Source organism: Acartia tonsa, chromosome 2, assembly GCF_053477335.1.
Source record: "Acartia tonsa isolate MP-2025a chromosome 2, ASM5347733v1, whole genome shotgun sequence".
NCBI classification, from domain to species: Eukaryota; Metazoa; Arthropoda; class Copepoda; order Calanoida; family Acartiidae; genus Acartia; species Acartia tonsa.
The window spans coordinates 35041400-35055020 of record NC_137261.1 but is presented as its reverse complement, the minus strand read 5'-3'; the positions used below and the strand labels follow the sequence as shown (position 1 = coordinate 35055020).

At 31.4% G+C, this 13621-nt stretch overlaps 2 protein-coding genes across 2 annotated transcripts; both read right to left on the bottom strand.

Annotated features, from left to right (window-relative positions):
• Positions 1 to 33: 33 nt before the first annotated feature.
• On the bottom strand, positions 34 to 6786 carry LOC145312519 (uncharacterized). The gene is made up of 4 exons (XM_080151773.1): positions 6641 to 6786; positions 1562 to 1628; positions 552 to 654; positions 34 to 212 (listed from the first exon to the last, which is right to left on the bottom strand). The coding sequence occupies exons 1-4, from the start codon at positions 6703 to 6705 to the stop codon at positions 34 to 36; spliced, it is 414 nt and encodes a 137-aa protein (XP_080007899.1). The 5' UTR covers positions 6706 to 6786.
• Positions 6787 to 7309: 523 nt separating this feature from the next.
• LOC145311665 (uncharacterized) lies at positions 7310 to 13621 on the bottom strand. The gene is made up of 6 exons (XM_080150625.1): positions 13450 to 13621; positions 10899 to 11006; positions 10321 to 10381; positions 9220 to 9267; positions 8226 to 8345; positions 7310 to 7804 (listed from the first exon to the last, which is right to left on the bottom strand). Exons 1-6 carry the CDS (start codon positions 13515 to 13517, stop codon positions 7724 to 7726), a joined length of 486 nt encoding a protein of 161 aa, XP_080006751.1. The 5' UTR covers positions 13518 to 13621; the 3' UTR covers positions 7310 to 7723.

Below are 13621 nucleotides of genomic sequence, written 5' to 3'. Positions count from 1 at the left end.
TATAATCGGGGTATGTTCGTTAGCTTGACTTAGTTAGACACTTAAACGCTTTTTTTTGCTGTAGGTATAGAGACTTAGTGAAGCCGCCCAGAAGTAATGACGGCTACACTTAGATGTTCTAGATGAAATTGATAAATTCCTTGAGTAAATAGCATGAACTACCAGCAAATTTCCAACCAAAGATACAAGAATTATTATTCCAAAAATCAATCCTTAAATAGCAAACGAAAATTAATCTTTATTGAACTATGTTTACCTTTTATTTTTTAATCATTTAATCAAAGATCTTGCTAACTGCTGAACCGATTTGGTTCTCCTTTACAATTTAGGTTATCATTTGTCCTAGGTTTATAACTATTTTGGGGGAGTTTACCATCATCCCAAGAGAAGTCCCTCTAAAATAAAATGCATCCCGTCCATTTAAAAAAAAACTACAGTTGAAAGTACGGGTTTGACTCCCCCCTCTTTTATAGAGGAAGTTAAAACAAAACAAGCTGTTTATGCTAGTTAAATTAGTTGTAGAATTGATTAGGGTAGCTTATAAATTGTACCTTTGATTATAGTATCTCCTTGTTGATTATAACTGTCAGGTATCTTGCTTGTGTTAGAGAGGTTGAACAGAAATTTATACAAGCTGTCAAGATCTTCTGCTGTCTAATAAAAACTACAATCATCCTATGTATATAGTAACATCATGTATTAGGATCTCGCTAACCGATCGACCGATATGGTTCTCCTTTTCATTAAAGCTTGTCAGAGGGAAAGGTTTTAGGGGGATGGTAACTCCAACCTCCAAAGATAATCGGCCATGGAAAAATACCCATTTCCCTTACGTGCTCCCAGAGGCTTCTAGGGGTGTATCCGCTGGCATTATTATGTTATATGCTTGATCTTATATACAATATACATCATGCGCAAGCCACTAGTGAATGCAGGAGGGCGTTAATGAATTTTAAAATCATGAACCTATCCGTGAAGAAATAGTTATTCATCGCATAGTATTATAGACAGCTTTTCATGGATAGTAAACCTTGTATTAATACTAGGTATGACTTTTGTGCAATTCGTAGAAATTTGTCTTTAATACGATACTTGATTTTTCAGTTTAGCTTGGAACCGGTTCTAATCCTTCGGATATTAATCGGTTTCGAGCCATACAAGTAAATATTTAAACAGTTAAAATGTCTGTTTTGATTTTCACGCGGCTGCCAGCTTTAAAATTTAAAAAACATTTTTCTCCCTAACGCCAATACGGCAATCGAAGCGAATATTCCTTAGGGCAAATAGCAAAAGTCTTGACCTATCTTAAGCCAATTTCTTTGAAAAGTTCCACTTTCAAAAATATCATCGGCATTATTTGTTTTATATAAATACTTAAAGCATTTTTTAGGTTTTAGGTGCATTGCATAAAGAACGTGAACACTTAATATTTGTTACAAAAACCAAGAAATTAGCTCAAAACCTTCGTATTCCCTCAAAGGCATAGCCCATTTAGTCCAGCGGTTATTGAAATCTTAAGATTCCTCTGACAGTCATCGTTCAGCTTTGCATTATTGATTACCTTAACATTTTTCAAGAGTTTATCAACAGCTTCAATTTCTTTTCCATGACCATACTCGTCAATAGACCTATAACAACAAGGATGACATCATCCATAAGTAGCAAAGCATAAAAATATTTATAATAAGATATTTTGAAAGACGTATAAAGAGTAGATGCGTTCTAATCTGATTTAATTTTTATTTTAAAAATGGAAAAATCAGATGAAATATACCAAAGATGCATTAAAGAATAAAGCTGCTTGTCCTTTTGTCTATAGACACAAAAAACCTTAAAATAACTGGAAGATTAATTTAATGCTATTACCCCCAAAATTTTTGTGAAAATACCAAAGATAGATGATAAAATGATGAATAAATCTACTTGTTCTTACTTCTGTAGATACAAAAATTCCTTAGAGGGACATGAAATTTAATTTTAAATCACATCTTTTTTTTTGAAAATTGGACTAAAACATCAAAGATATATTGAAGCTAGCAGTAAAATTAAAAAGCGGCTACAAACTGCTTAAACCCATAAGATATAAGATAATTGGTAAGAGTAATACACTACAAGTCTTAAATATTTGTATCTTCAAGACATGGAAATGTTTCTATGAAAGTTAGAAAAGGGACAGAAATATTATGTCCATGTTGTTTTTTATTGAAGTTAGTTAATTTTAATTGAATACAAACTTTTTAAGAAAACTTAAATCTCCTAATTCCATTCCGTGAATTTAAAATTAAAACTATTTTATCAACAGCGAGGTCATATATAATTCTAAATATTTGTCTGTCTGTCTGAAAGAAAGTTTTTTCCTCAGTTGATATATTTTGATCTTAGTTTATTTGGTGATTTTCTCCTCTCTTTTGCTTCTATTCGTCACTGCTTTTGGAAGCTATCATTCTTCTTGTATCATATGTATCAATTTAAGTAAACTTGTTTATTTATAATTCTAATTTCTAATAATCTAACCCCTTTTTCAACAAAAAGTACAAAATCCATTATTGGCGAAACAAAAGTTCAAAATCTATTATTTGTGAGGAACAGAAATGAAAATAGAATTACTAAGGAATCAAAAAGGACAAGTTTTTATATAAAGGGTCTTTGGTGAGAATCCTTTAACACAGACTCGTCAAATAAATTTTATTTGCCCTCTAAAAATCAAATTTCTACTTAGCATACTGGACAATGTTAGATATAGAGTAGATTCTTGTAATACAGGAATGTCATCAAGTAGCTAATTTTATAATCAATAAAAATTAATGAAGCCAACACATCTTGAGACAGAATTACAAACATAATTTTGCAGAAGGAGGGTGTAAGATAGTGTCAAATCCCCATTATGATTGAAATTGGGATGATCTACCTTCCCTTTTCTACCCTCCCCCCGAAGGATGCCAGTGCATGCCACTGTTTACAATTTTTCTTTTTAGTAGCGAAGCTACTCTATAATTCACTTTGTCTGTCCGTCAGTCCGTCAGTCAGTCCGTCAGTAAGTCCGTAACGCTATGGGGGAAATGTGATTTACTCAGCTCCTATAAAAGATAGAATGTTGAAATTTTTTGACAACATTTCTATTAATAAGGAGCATAATTAACTATAAAACATTAATGGCGGTCGGAGCGCTTTTTAGCAGGTTTTAGGCTATTTTTGTATTTTTCACATTTTTCTGCATATCTTTGGTGTTTATGGTCCGATTTCCAATTTTTTTTCAGTTATAGAAATCAAAATTAAATTTCCTATCGTTTAAAGAAAACAACTATGACGGTCAGACTACCTTTAAACAGGTTTTAGGCTATTTTTGTATTTTTCACATTTTTCTCCATATCTTTGGTGTTTATTGTCCGATTTCCAAATTTTTTTCAGTTATAGATATCAAAATTAAATTTCCTGTCGTTTAAAGAAAACAAACATGACAGTCAAACTGCCTTTTTGCAGGGTTTTGGCTATTTTTAATTTTTTCCTTATTTTTCCATTTCTCTTATGTATATAGTCCGATTATAAAGGATAAAGAGTATAAAAATTGAATTTCCTGTCGTTTTAAGAAAACAACCGTATTCCCATCCATGAATTTTTGGGCTTCGCTACTTATGGATGTTGTCATCTTTGTTTTATCTATTAATGTTTTAAAAAATGTTGCAACAACTAATTAACCAAATATTTACGTTAAAATCAAGGGCATATGTAATAGAAAACAATATTGACAAGATAGCACTAGTTTGCAAACTTACAAATTATCTTGTGCTTTATATTATAACAAGGATGACAACATCCATAAGTAGCGAAGCCCAAAAATTCATGGATGGGAATACGGTTGTTTTCTTAAAACGACAGAAACTTTAATTTTTATATCCTTAACTTAAAAAAATTGGAAAATCGGACTATATACATAAGAGAAATGGAAAAATAAGGAAAAAATTAAAAATAGTCAAAAACCTGCGAAAAGGCAGTCTGACTGTCATGGTTGTTTTCTTTAAATGATAGGAAATTTAATTTTGATATCTATAACTGAAAATTTTTTGGAAATCGGACCATAAACACCAAAGATATGGAGGAAAATGTGAAAATACAAAAAAAGCCTAAAACCTGTTTAAAGGTAGTCTGACCGTCATAGTTGTTTTCTTTAAAAGACAGGAAACTTAATTTTGATTTCTATAACTGAAAAAGTTTTGGAAATCGGACCATAAACACCAAAGATATGGAGAAAAATGTGAAAAATACAAAAATAGCCTAAAACCTGCTAAAAAAGCGGTCCGACCGCCATTGATTGTGCTCCTTATTAATAGGAATGTTGTCAAAAAATTTCAGCATTCTATCTTTTATAGGAGCTGAGTAAATCCCATTTCCCCCATAGCGTTACGGACTGACTGACTGACGGACAAAGTGAATTATAGAGTAGCTTCGCTACTAACAATGCCAAAGTTTAACAAAGATTATCCCTGTCGTGGTTTTGTACCTTTTTTGCATGTGTGACGTGTGTGTGTTTGTCACATCTTCACTTATACAAGAAGATAAAATACAAAACTTTTATATACTTATCTCAATAATCAAACGAAGAGCAAAATATCCAAATAAATCAGTTTGCACAGATTTTTTTGCTGCGAATCTACTCTATAAATGAAAGTCTGTCCCGACTATTATTAGAAGTGCATTTTTCTTCAACTCCACATAATTTTACTTCTCATAATTTCCCTATGCCTTCCTCTCCTCTTCAATTCCCCTTCTTATCCCTTCCTTAGTCCTTTTTAGTAGCAAAGCTACTCTTTTATTTGAAATGTCCGTCTGTATGTCCGTCTGTCTTAGTTTGGGGAAAAGTGATTTTCTCGGCTCCTATTAGGGATAAAAGGCTGAAATTTTTTGACAACATTCCCATTATTAAGGAGCACAATATGAAACATCAATAGCGGTCGGACCACTTTTTAGCAGGTTTTATGCTATTTTTGTATTTTTAACACTTTTCTCCATATTTTTGGTGTTTATGGTCCGATTTCCAAAATTTTTTCAGTTATAAATATCAAAATTAAATTTCCTGCCGTTTAAAGGAAACAACTATGACGGTCAGACTGCCTTTAAGCAGGTTTTATTCTATTTTGTATATTTCACATTTTTCTCCATATCTTTGGTTTTTATTGTCCGATTTCCAAATTATTTTCAGTTTTAGATATAAAAAAAATTTCTTGCCATTCAAAGAAAACAACCATGACGGTCAGACTGCCTTTTTGCAGGTTTTTGACTATTTTAAATTTTTCCCCTTATTTTTCCATATATCTAATGTATATAGTCCGATTTTCCAAATTTTTAAATTAGGGATATAAAAATTAAACTTTCTGTCGTTTTAAGAAAAGAACCATGGCGGTCAGACTTCCTTTTAGCAGGTTTTTGGCTTTTTTTATATGTTTTACATATTTTCCCATATCTTTGGTGTATTTGGTCCAATTTTGAAACTTGGGATATCAGTATCAAAATAATTTTTCCCATTGTTATGACTCTATGAGCATCTTTTATGTAATTTACTTTGACCGTCAATATTGAAACAAAATTGTGTTTATTTTTTCCAATAAATCTATTCTTAATTTTGATAAATACAATTTAAATCTACTTTACGTATTCCTATCAATGATTTTTTGTGCTTCGCTACTTATGGATGTTGTCATCCTTGTTTAAAAGAAAAGTCTTTCTATAATTATTAAAAGCGAAGTTTTTCTATAATTTGGGTCGGTCCGTCCGTACGTCCGTCCGTTGCAGTTAGCTCTTTTCATTAATTTAAACAGGTTATAATTATCTTATCGATTTCATACGTTGCATGCTGATTCCCATAACAGTTAGGTCAGACTTAGAAAGCGAAGCAACTCTATAACCGTTACCAGAATGTCCGTACGTCTAATAAAACAAGCTTATTGTTTTACTTTTTGACAACAAATTTTGAATGTTAAAATTATCCTATTCATCTGATTTTTTGAATACTGATTCCTATTACAACAAGGTATGTAGTGTTATAAACGGAGCATCTCTATAATCAAGTCCTAAAACGTCAGTGTGTCCTTAAACAGTGACATGTATTTAATCAGTTTTGCAACAAATTTACTTACAATTTTGTATATATAGACAATGAACTTATGCATTGATATTCAGTTCTGACACTTTACAAGTGTTAATGTACGTCTGTCATTCCATTTCATCGCTTTGATGGATGTTCTCGTCCTTGTTTATCCTACATTTTTCTTTAATAACACCTTAACAACAAAAACATATGAAAGAAAGCCCCAAAAATTTAAGCCAACTTTTCGCTAGACAAAATTTCAAATGATTATGACGGAATATTTTATCTGTCGCCAGACATACAAACCCAATAAAACGTATAGTAATTATTTTCTGAAAATCGAAAAAATGTAAAGATACGCAAAATTTTTTTTTGAAAGACACACAAAAATCCAAATATTTTTTTTCATATAGACATCCATTTACTGCATAGAAATTCTTTTATCTCAAAAAAATAAAATCCGATGAAAAATTAACAATTTAAGCTAATTTTTTTCTTCGTGATTTTTTTTCTTGAATATGTTTCGTTGTTGGTACAAACTGCATGTCCCTTCTTTACCTGTTTAATTTTTTTTCAAGTATTTCCAACTGTCCGAGCGCATCCAAGCCTTTTAAATCACCCATTTTATCACTGAGATAGTTTTAAAAATTCTAATATATAAATACCATTTTAAAGTTTTGCTTTTAAGCTTATAAAGTATAAAGTTGCCGCCGTAGTACAAAAGGGTAACTACATCAACAAGTGAATTAAATGGATCGGCGGAAAGAGAAAAAAAGGTTAATAATATGAGAACAGTAGTGTACTCTCAATGACACACAAAAGTTAGTTTAGAAAAAACGATAAATTTAGCATAATCAGACATTAACATGTTAAAGACTGTTATTAGCGCCAAACTCTAAATAGCGAAGAATTGAGACATCAATCTACTATTTTGGTCCAGTTTTTCTTATTTTTTTAGTGGAGGTATCAATTTGCTCAGATGAAACTCAAACGGTACTGGTAGCACACCGAAAATATTTCATTCTTCTCTCTGCATTTAAACATACCGTATAAGTTACTCTCCCTCTCTTCTCTGTATCACATAATTCCCCCCAAATCTAACAATTTCTCTCTCATAATAATTCATATGTTTAATAAATCTAAAAGATCGAGCCCCCAGCAAGAACTTAATAGCTAAATAATCATTTGTGGCGCCCATTTTTATAAATATTTTCAAAAAACAATATATTCCTTTATTAATCTTTATTTAATTATTCAAACACTTTACAAACGTCAAAATCACATCAAATAAATATATCACGAGGAAAAAATATTACAGTAATAAATTTTTATGAAAAATCGAGTATTTAATAATAGAGTTAAAAGAAAAATACATTTGAAACATTTTTTGCTTATATTATGATACTTTTAGCTGCCTTAAAGTTTTTTAATTTTATAACATATAAGTTTACTAGAGATTATTAATGGATTTTTTTTATAAATCAAAAATACGTTGAATTGGTACCGTAAAAAATTTATGTAACATTTATATCGGTTTAGAGTAGTTTTCAATTATTGGTAAAGTAAATTACTGATTACAATTGCTATTCTTTTATATAAATAAAATCTTTTGGTGAACTCCACAAGAGAAGTTGGTAATAATTAGTTCGGGAATTCAACGGGAGATGTGGGGTCAACATCTTCGTTTTCATTGCTGATACACTTGCAGCTCCATCCAATACACTAAAATAAACAATTATCATGAGCAGATATCGGCAACCGAATATTTAAAGAGAAACTCTGTTGCAGCTATTGATTTTTGAAAAATATGTTGGAAGCGGCTTGTTGACTTATTGGCCTGTAATTTCTTTAAAAATCTTCTGCAGCCTTCAGATAAATTTCTCTTTACTCAAGTGTGCGGCATTGGCCGATGTAACAATATTGCTTTACTGCTTTTTTGTTGTGCATGACGGTTTTTGTTGTTGTGCTGATATATATAAAAACAAAAATATAATTGAAACAGAACAATTTGTATGACAGTTTTTCCTTCACGTTTAAAAAAATATTTTACATTTTTTCTAATGACACACAGAATTATCTTATTTTTAAATGCCTTCAACAAGAAGAAAGATTTGCTGATAAAAAAAAATAATATTGATAATACCTTTCCAGTGGCCTTGCCATTTGCCTGGCAGTCAAGCCTGCAAGTTGATTCAGCAGCGCACAGAGCAAACTCTGTGGCTGACAAAAATTTTGTGTCGCACTCGCAATCTTTCAAACCATCCTAAAAGATTACAAGATATCAATTAAAAGAAAATTTTTCCCTTTACAGTGGTTGATAAGGACAGATTAGTTTAATAGAACACAAAAAAGACACAGTGCGCATTAAGGTGCTTTGACTTTAGTGTCAGAACCTAAATTGGGACATAGTGCATTTCATTACACTAGGTTAGGTAACTTCATTTCACTTTTCAATAAAATCTAAAATGCAACTGTTTTTGAGAAAACTAGATTTGAAAATTTTAAGTTCAATTTTCATCCACTAGGAATTACCGCATAATCATGACAAGAAAAGCAAAGATTATTTATTTAAAATTTTGAACAACTTTGCTTTTATAAAGTCTGTCATAAAACCTCTCTATATATGATTTATTTAAGGCTGAATATCCATGACCTTAGCCAAGCAACTGATAAAAATGGCCATGAATCAACTCACTTCAGGAGTGGTTTTATGAAGAACTTTATAAAAGCAAACTTGTTTAAATTTTAAATAAAAAATCTTTGCTTTTCTATTCTTGTCATGGTTATGCGATAACTCCTAGTGGGTGAAAATTGAACTTGAAATTTTCAAATCTAATTTTCTCAAAAACGGCTGCATTTTAGATTTTATTGAAAAGTGAAATGAAGTTACCTAACCTAGGGTAATTAAAAGCACTATGTCCCAATTTAGGTTCTGACACTAAAGTCACAGCACCTTCATACGCACTGTGAAGAAATATGTTAAAATGTATGTAAATGTAGAATTTATACAAAAATTAGAGGTTGCATATTGCTGAATCAAACAAAAAATTAGGTATACCTACTTAATAGGTTTTGTTGACAATAATAGAATATTGGCATCCAAAATATGGATCTAGCATAGCTACTCTAAAATTTACCTTTGTAGTACAGATTCCAGTCTTTCTACCAATAGCATTGCAAGTTCCCTAAACAATAAATATATAAATATATGAAGGATAGAAAAAGTGGCAAAAATTTGTTTCTTTTGACCTTTTTGATTCCAATAAAATATTTCATCTCTAAATTTATTGCACAATACTGTTTTTGTCAGTTTTTCTTCCGATTGTATAAATCCTTCCTATTTTGTTTAATTTTGGAACTTATTCAATGTATTCTCCTAATTTTATACCAAAAAAAGAAATGATTCAGCTTATTTATTGAAGTGTAAGAATTTTTTTAAACGCACAGCGCTACTCATTAACTAGGGTCAGTTAGTATGGCTGTCTGTATTGTAAAAATATCAAAGTTCAAAATAGATTTCATAAGATTTAATAAACTTGAGCATGTATTATATTCTATGATTTATTTACAATACCTGCAACAAATTAAAGATTAATTTTTTTATAATTGATCTGTAATTTTTTATTAATGCTTAATTTCAAATTCTATAACTATCTAATTTGTACTTATTGCTGCACTACTTATGTACATTAATTTCCTCGTTTTTTTATATTTAATTTTTTCCATGAGTCACGAAATTATTTAGAACTGGGTACATTTTAATTTTGCTGTTTGATTGCAATTTTTAGAAACTAAATAGAATAAATAATGCAATTTGTTGATAAATAAACCTTTCACTAGATTGACTATGAGGTAAGCAGGTAATATGAGACGAAGTTACAGTAATTAAAAAGTCTATTCTAATATCAAATTTTCCACTAGGTATAGAAAACAGTTAAAGACAAATTTTGTCTATTTATGTTTTTGAAGGATTTCTTGACAGACATCCTATTATTTCACTTATCTACAATCCAAATTTACGTCATCAACGAGCTAGTATAATATCATATCTTTCTTCAATATTGTCTATATTGTCCCCATACACGTTTAAAAAATTAAAAAATACTATTTTTTTAGAGTTGAAGAATAGAATTATTCTTTCTCTTTGAAGGATTGAACAATCTTTCTAGTAATAGAACTACGTGCAGCCTAACTTAACAGATAACTAACCTACTTTTATATTAATACTATAAAAATACCTCACAGAATGAATCTCCAAGATCGCATCTTGAAGGAAGGAGAGCCTTCAAATTACTCAAACTGAAAATTAAACGCAGATAGTAATATCAAAATTTTAAGTAAACTATTCAAAATATTTATTTTCCATTTATGTTGCTTCTGCCATCTAAATAAGTACCAGACCCTATATTTTTAAAAGCAAAGACATTTTATTACTCGGGTTGGTCCGTACGCCGGTAGCGGATAGCTCTTATCGTTAATTTAGGCATGTTAGAATTGTCCTAACAATTTTAAACTTGGCAAAGCGATTACTGTAGTAGTTAGTAAGATTTAGAATACGTAGCAACTCTATGATCGAAACCAGAATGACTGTAAGTCCATTCATAACATGTTAATATTTAACTTTTTTGAAAAAACTTTTTAATATAATATGATATAATCTGATATGATCTGAAACTCTTCAAGTGTTTAAGTTTCCTTTCAGAGTTTCGCTTTTATGGATATTGTCATCCTTAATGATAATAATAAACTAAATTATAGTAAACTCAAGAAGGCATTACTAATTTCTACTAAGGCTAACAAGTGTTGATAAATGTACCTGATAGATTTTTCACTGCAATGGCAAGTTCCCTCTTCATCACAGACTCCCGAGGTCTGACCAAGAAGAACACACCCAGCTGTACAAACGGGGTTACCAAAGGTACACCTACAATGTTTAAATCAGAATTTCAAGCTAAAATTAGTTAAAAAATATTAAGTACTCTTTTATAATTTAAACTTTTTTTTCAAGATCCAAATTAAAAACTTGTCGACAAATCATTCAAATAATTTCTTAAATCTGAAAATTCTATTTAGACAGGTATGTTAACTAGGATTGGGCCGGATATCCGGTGTGGCCGGATATCCGGCCGGATATCCGGCCATTTTCAATATCCGGCCGGATACCGGATATTGAAACTATCCGGCCGGATATCCGGCCATTTTCAATATCCGGCCGGATACCGGATATTGAAACTATCCGGCCGGATATCCGGCAATATAATCTTTTATATTTTACAACAAAAATCTCTGTTTTTTTTTTAATCTTCAATGGCTTTAATTTTCTTATTATTGAAGCTAGAATTTTTTCTGAAAATTAGAAAGATTTTATATTAGAAATCTCAAAACATAAATTTTGGCGGTGGCAGCAGTACTTGGCAGCTGCCAGCCGCATACCGACGGTTGGCAGGTAAACGGCAACAGATTTTATGAAATTGTAATATGTCATGAAGATATATAAAAAAGCCTAAGTTTAAAATTTGAAATCTTCAAGTAAAAATTTGCGGTCACAGGAACCGTTTAAAGATATCTGGAGACCTGGAGGTTCAGGACTTGCAGGATTATACCTGGAACCTGAAATCGACTTGAACACCTATATTACATATGAGGATGTACGACTATAGGCATAAGGAAAAAGGATAAGAGGATGAATACTCACCCCTTTTTCATGGTAAAATACTACTTCCCCATCCCTAAATTTAGAAGCAGACGAAAATCAAAAACCGCCCAGGGCTTTTTGTAAGTCAATCATAAATAAAAATGTGAATAAAAAGAAAAGCGATATTTAGCAAACAGCCGTGGGCGGTCAGAATCAGCTGAATGTTCATTATGAAAAAAAATTCCTCCTTTTTAGAAATAGAAGGATTCATCTTTCATGAACAAATTTTTTTAAATAAAAATAAAATTCTATGTAATTTTTAATTAAAACATTAAAACGAAAATATCTAATCTAATATTCTTGCCCTAAATATGGAAATAGTAAAAAGTAAAAAAAATATTTTTTTTAAATAATTTTTAATCCTCCCATTTGAAAAGTAGTGGAATAGCAATTAATTTTAGCGCGGCAACAGCGCTGAGTAGGCCTCTAGGCCCACTGCCTATTTTCGTATTCTAGTTGCTTCGATTCCTCTCTTTTATTTTTTTCTCTATGACTATAGGATATTTTAGTATTAGATAACATGAATTGCTTTGTTCAAGTAAAAAAATATTTTTACTTTTTACCTAAATGACCTTACCAGATTTGCTGGTATCCTTTGCCCGCCAGGAAGGAGGTATTGGAAAGATTTCAACTCTCAGTTATGTGTCATACCCATATTTCGAAAGTCACTCAGTTATAGCCCTCTTCCTTTTATACAAAGAAAATGGGATAGAAAAAAATCAGAGGGGGGGGGGGGAGGCATTCAACGCCACCTCCCCGCCAATCCTATAACCGTTAGAGATTGATATTACAGATTGAAAGTAGTAAGAGTTAATTAGATTTATTTACTAAGCTTTTTTTGTCTGTAGCAAAGGATCTTGCTAACTGCTGAACTGATATGGTTCTCCTTTAGAGTGAAGCTTCTTATAAGTCCCAGGGTGGTTTTAGACTGTTTAATTTTCATAAAAAATTCGTTGTAAGGTTTTAAGTTAGGTATTTTTCTACACTTTCATGTCCCTTCTAATATATATCCCTAGATACTAGGGACGCAGACGCTAGTATAATATAAAACACCAGTTTATAAAGAAATTTTTTTGCGGGAATAGTCCCTTTCGTGGCAACGCCCCTTAAGGAGCAATTATTCGTATTTTCACAGTAGCGTATCTCCTATTTCTAGCCCCTCGCGGGGGACTCTAACCTTGCGGGGCCAATTGCCTTACCATGCGGGGAAATCACCTTACCAAATATAACCTAACCTAACCTAAAATAACCTATTAAAAGCAATTTAAAAAATAAAACGAATCGCCCCTTAAGGTGCGTTGCCACGAAAGGGACTATATCCTTCTTTGATACATTAATATGTAGTAATTTGGCCGGATAACCGGATATTTGCCGGATATCCGGCGTTGGCCGGATATCCGGCCGGATACCGGATATCCGGCATTTGAAATTAGCCGGATATCCGGTATCCGGCCAAAAAAATATCCGGCCCAACCCTAATGTTAACATCCATAAGTAGTTAAGTAGCTTGTGTCTAGTGGTCCACAATTTTTTCAAGGGATCTCTGATTAATTCCTTAAATCTAATTCTGAGTACATAATTTGTTAAAAAAAACCTTACAAAACAATACTGACATTCTACAATTAGAATAATATAGAATATTATGGATCGTAATTTAGAAATAAGAAGGTACCTAAATCCAGCATTGGCAACAGAAAAACTAGTGGCACCAACCATCAATAAAACCAGAAACTTGTTCATTGTGATGCTTTGTTTTCAACTTGAATTTGTGTGTGCGTGTTCACAGTTGGAAAGATTAAATTGAACTGAGAGCTATGTATGACATGGTTGGTCTGTCACAAATT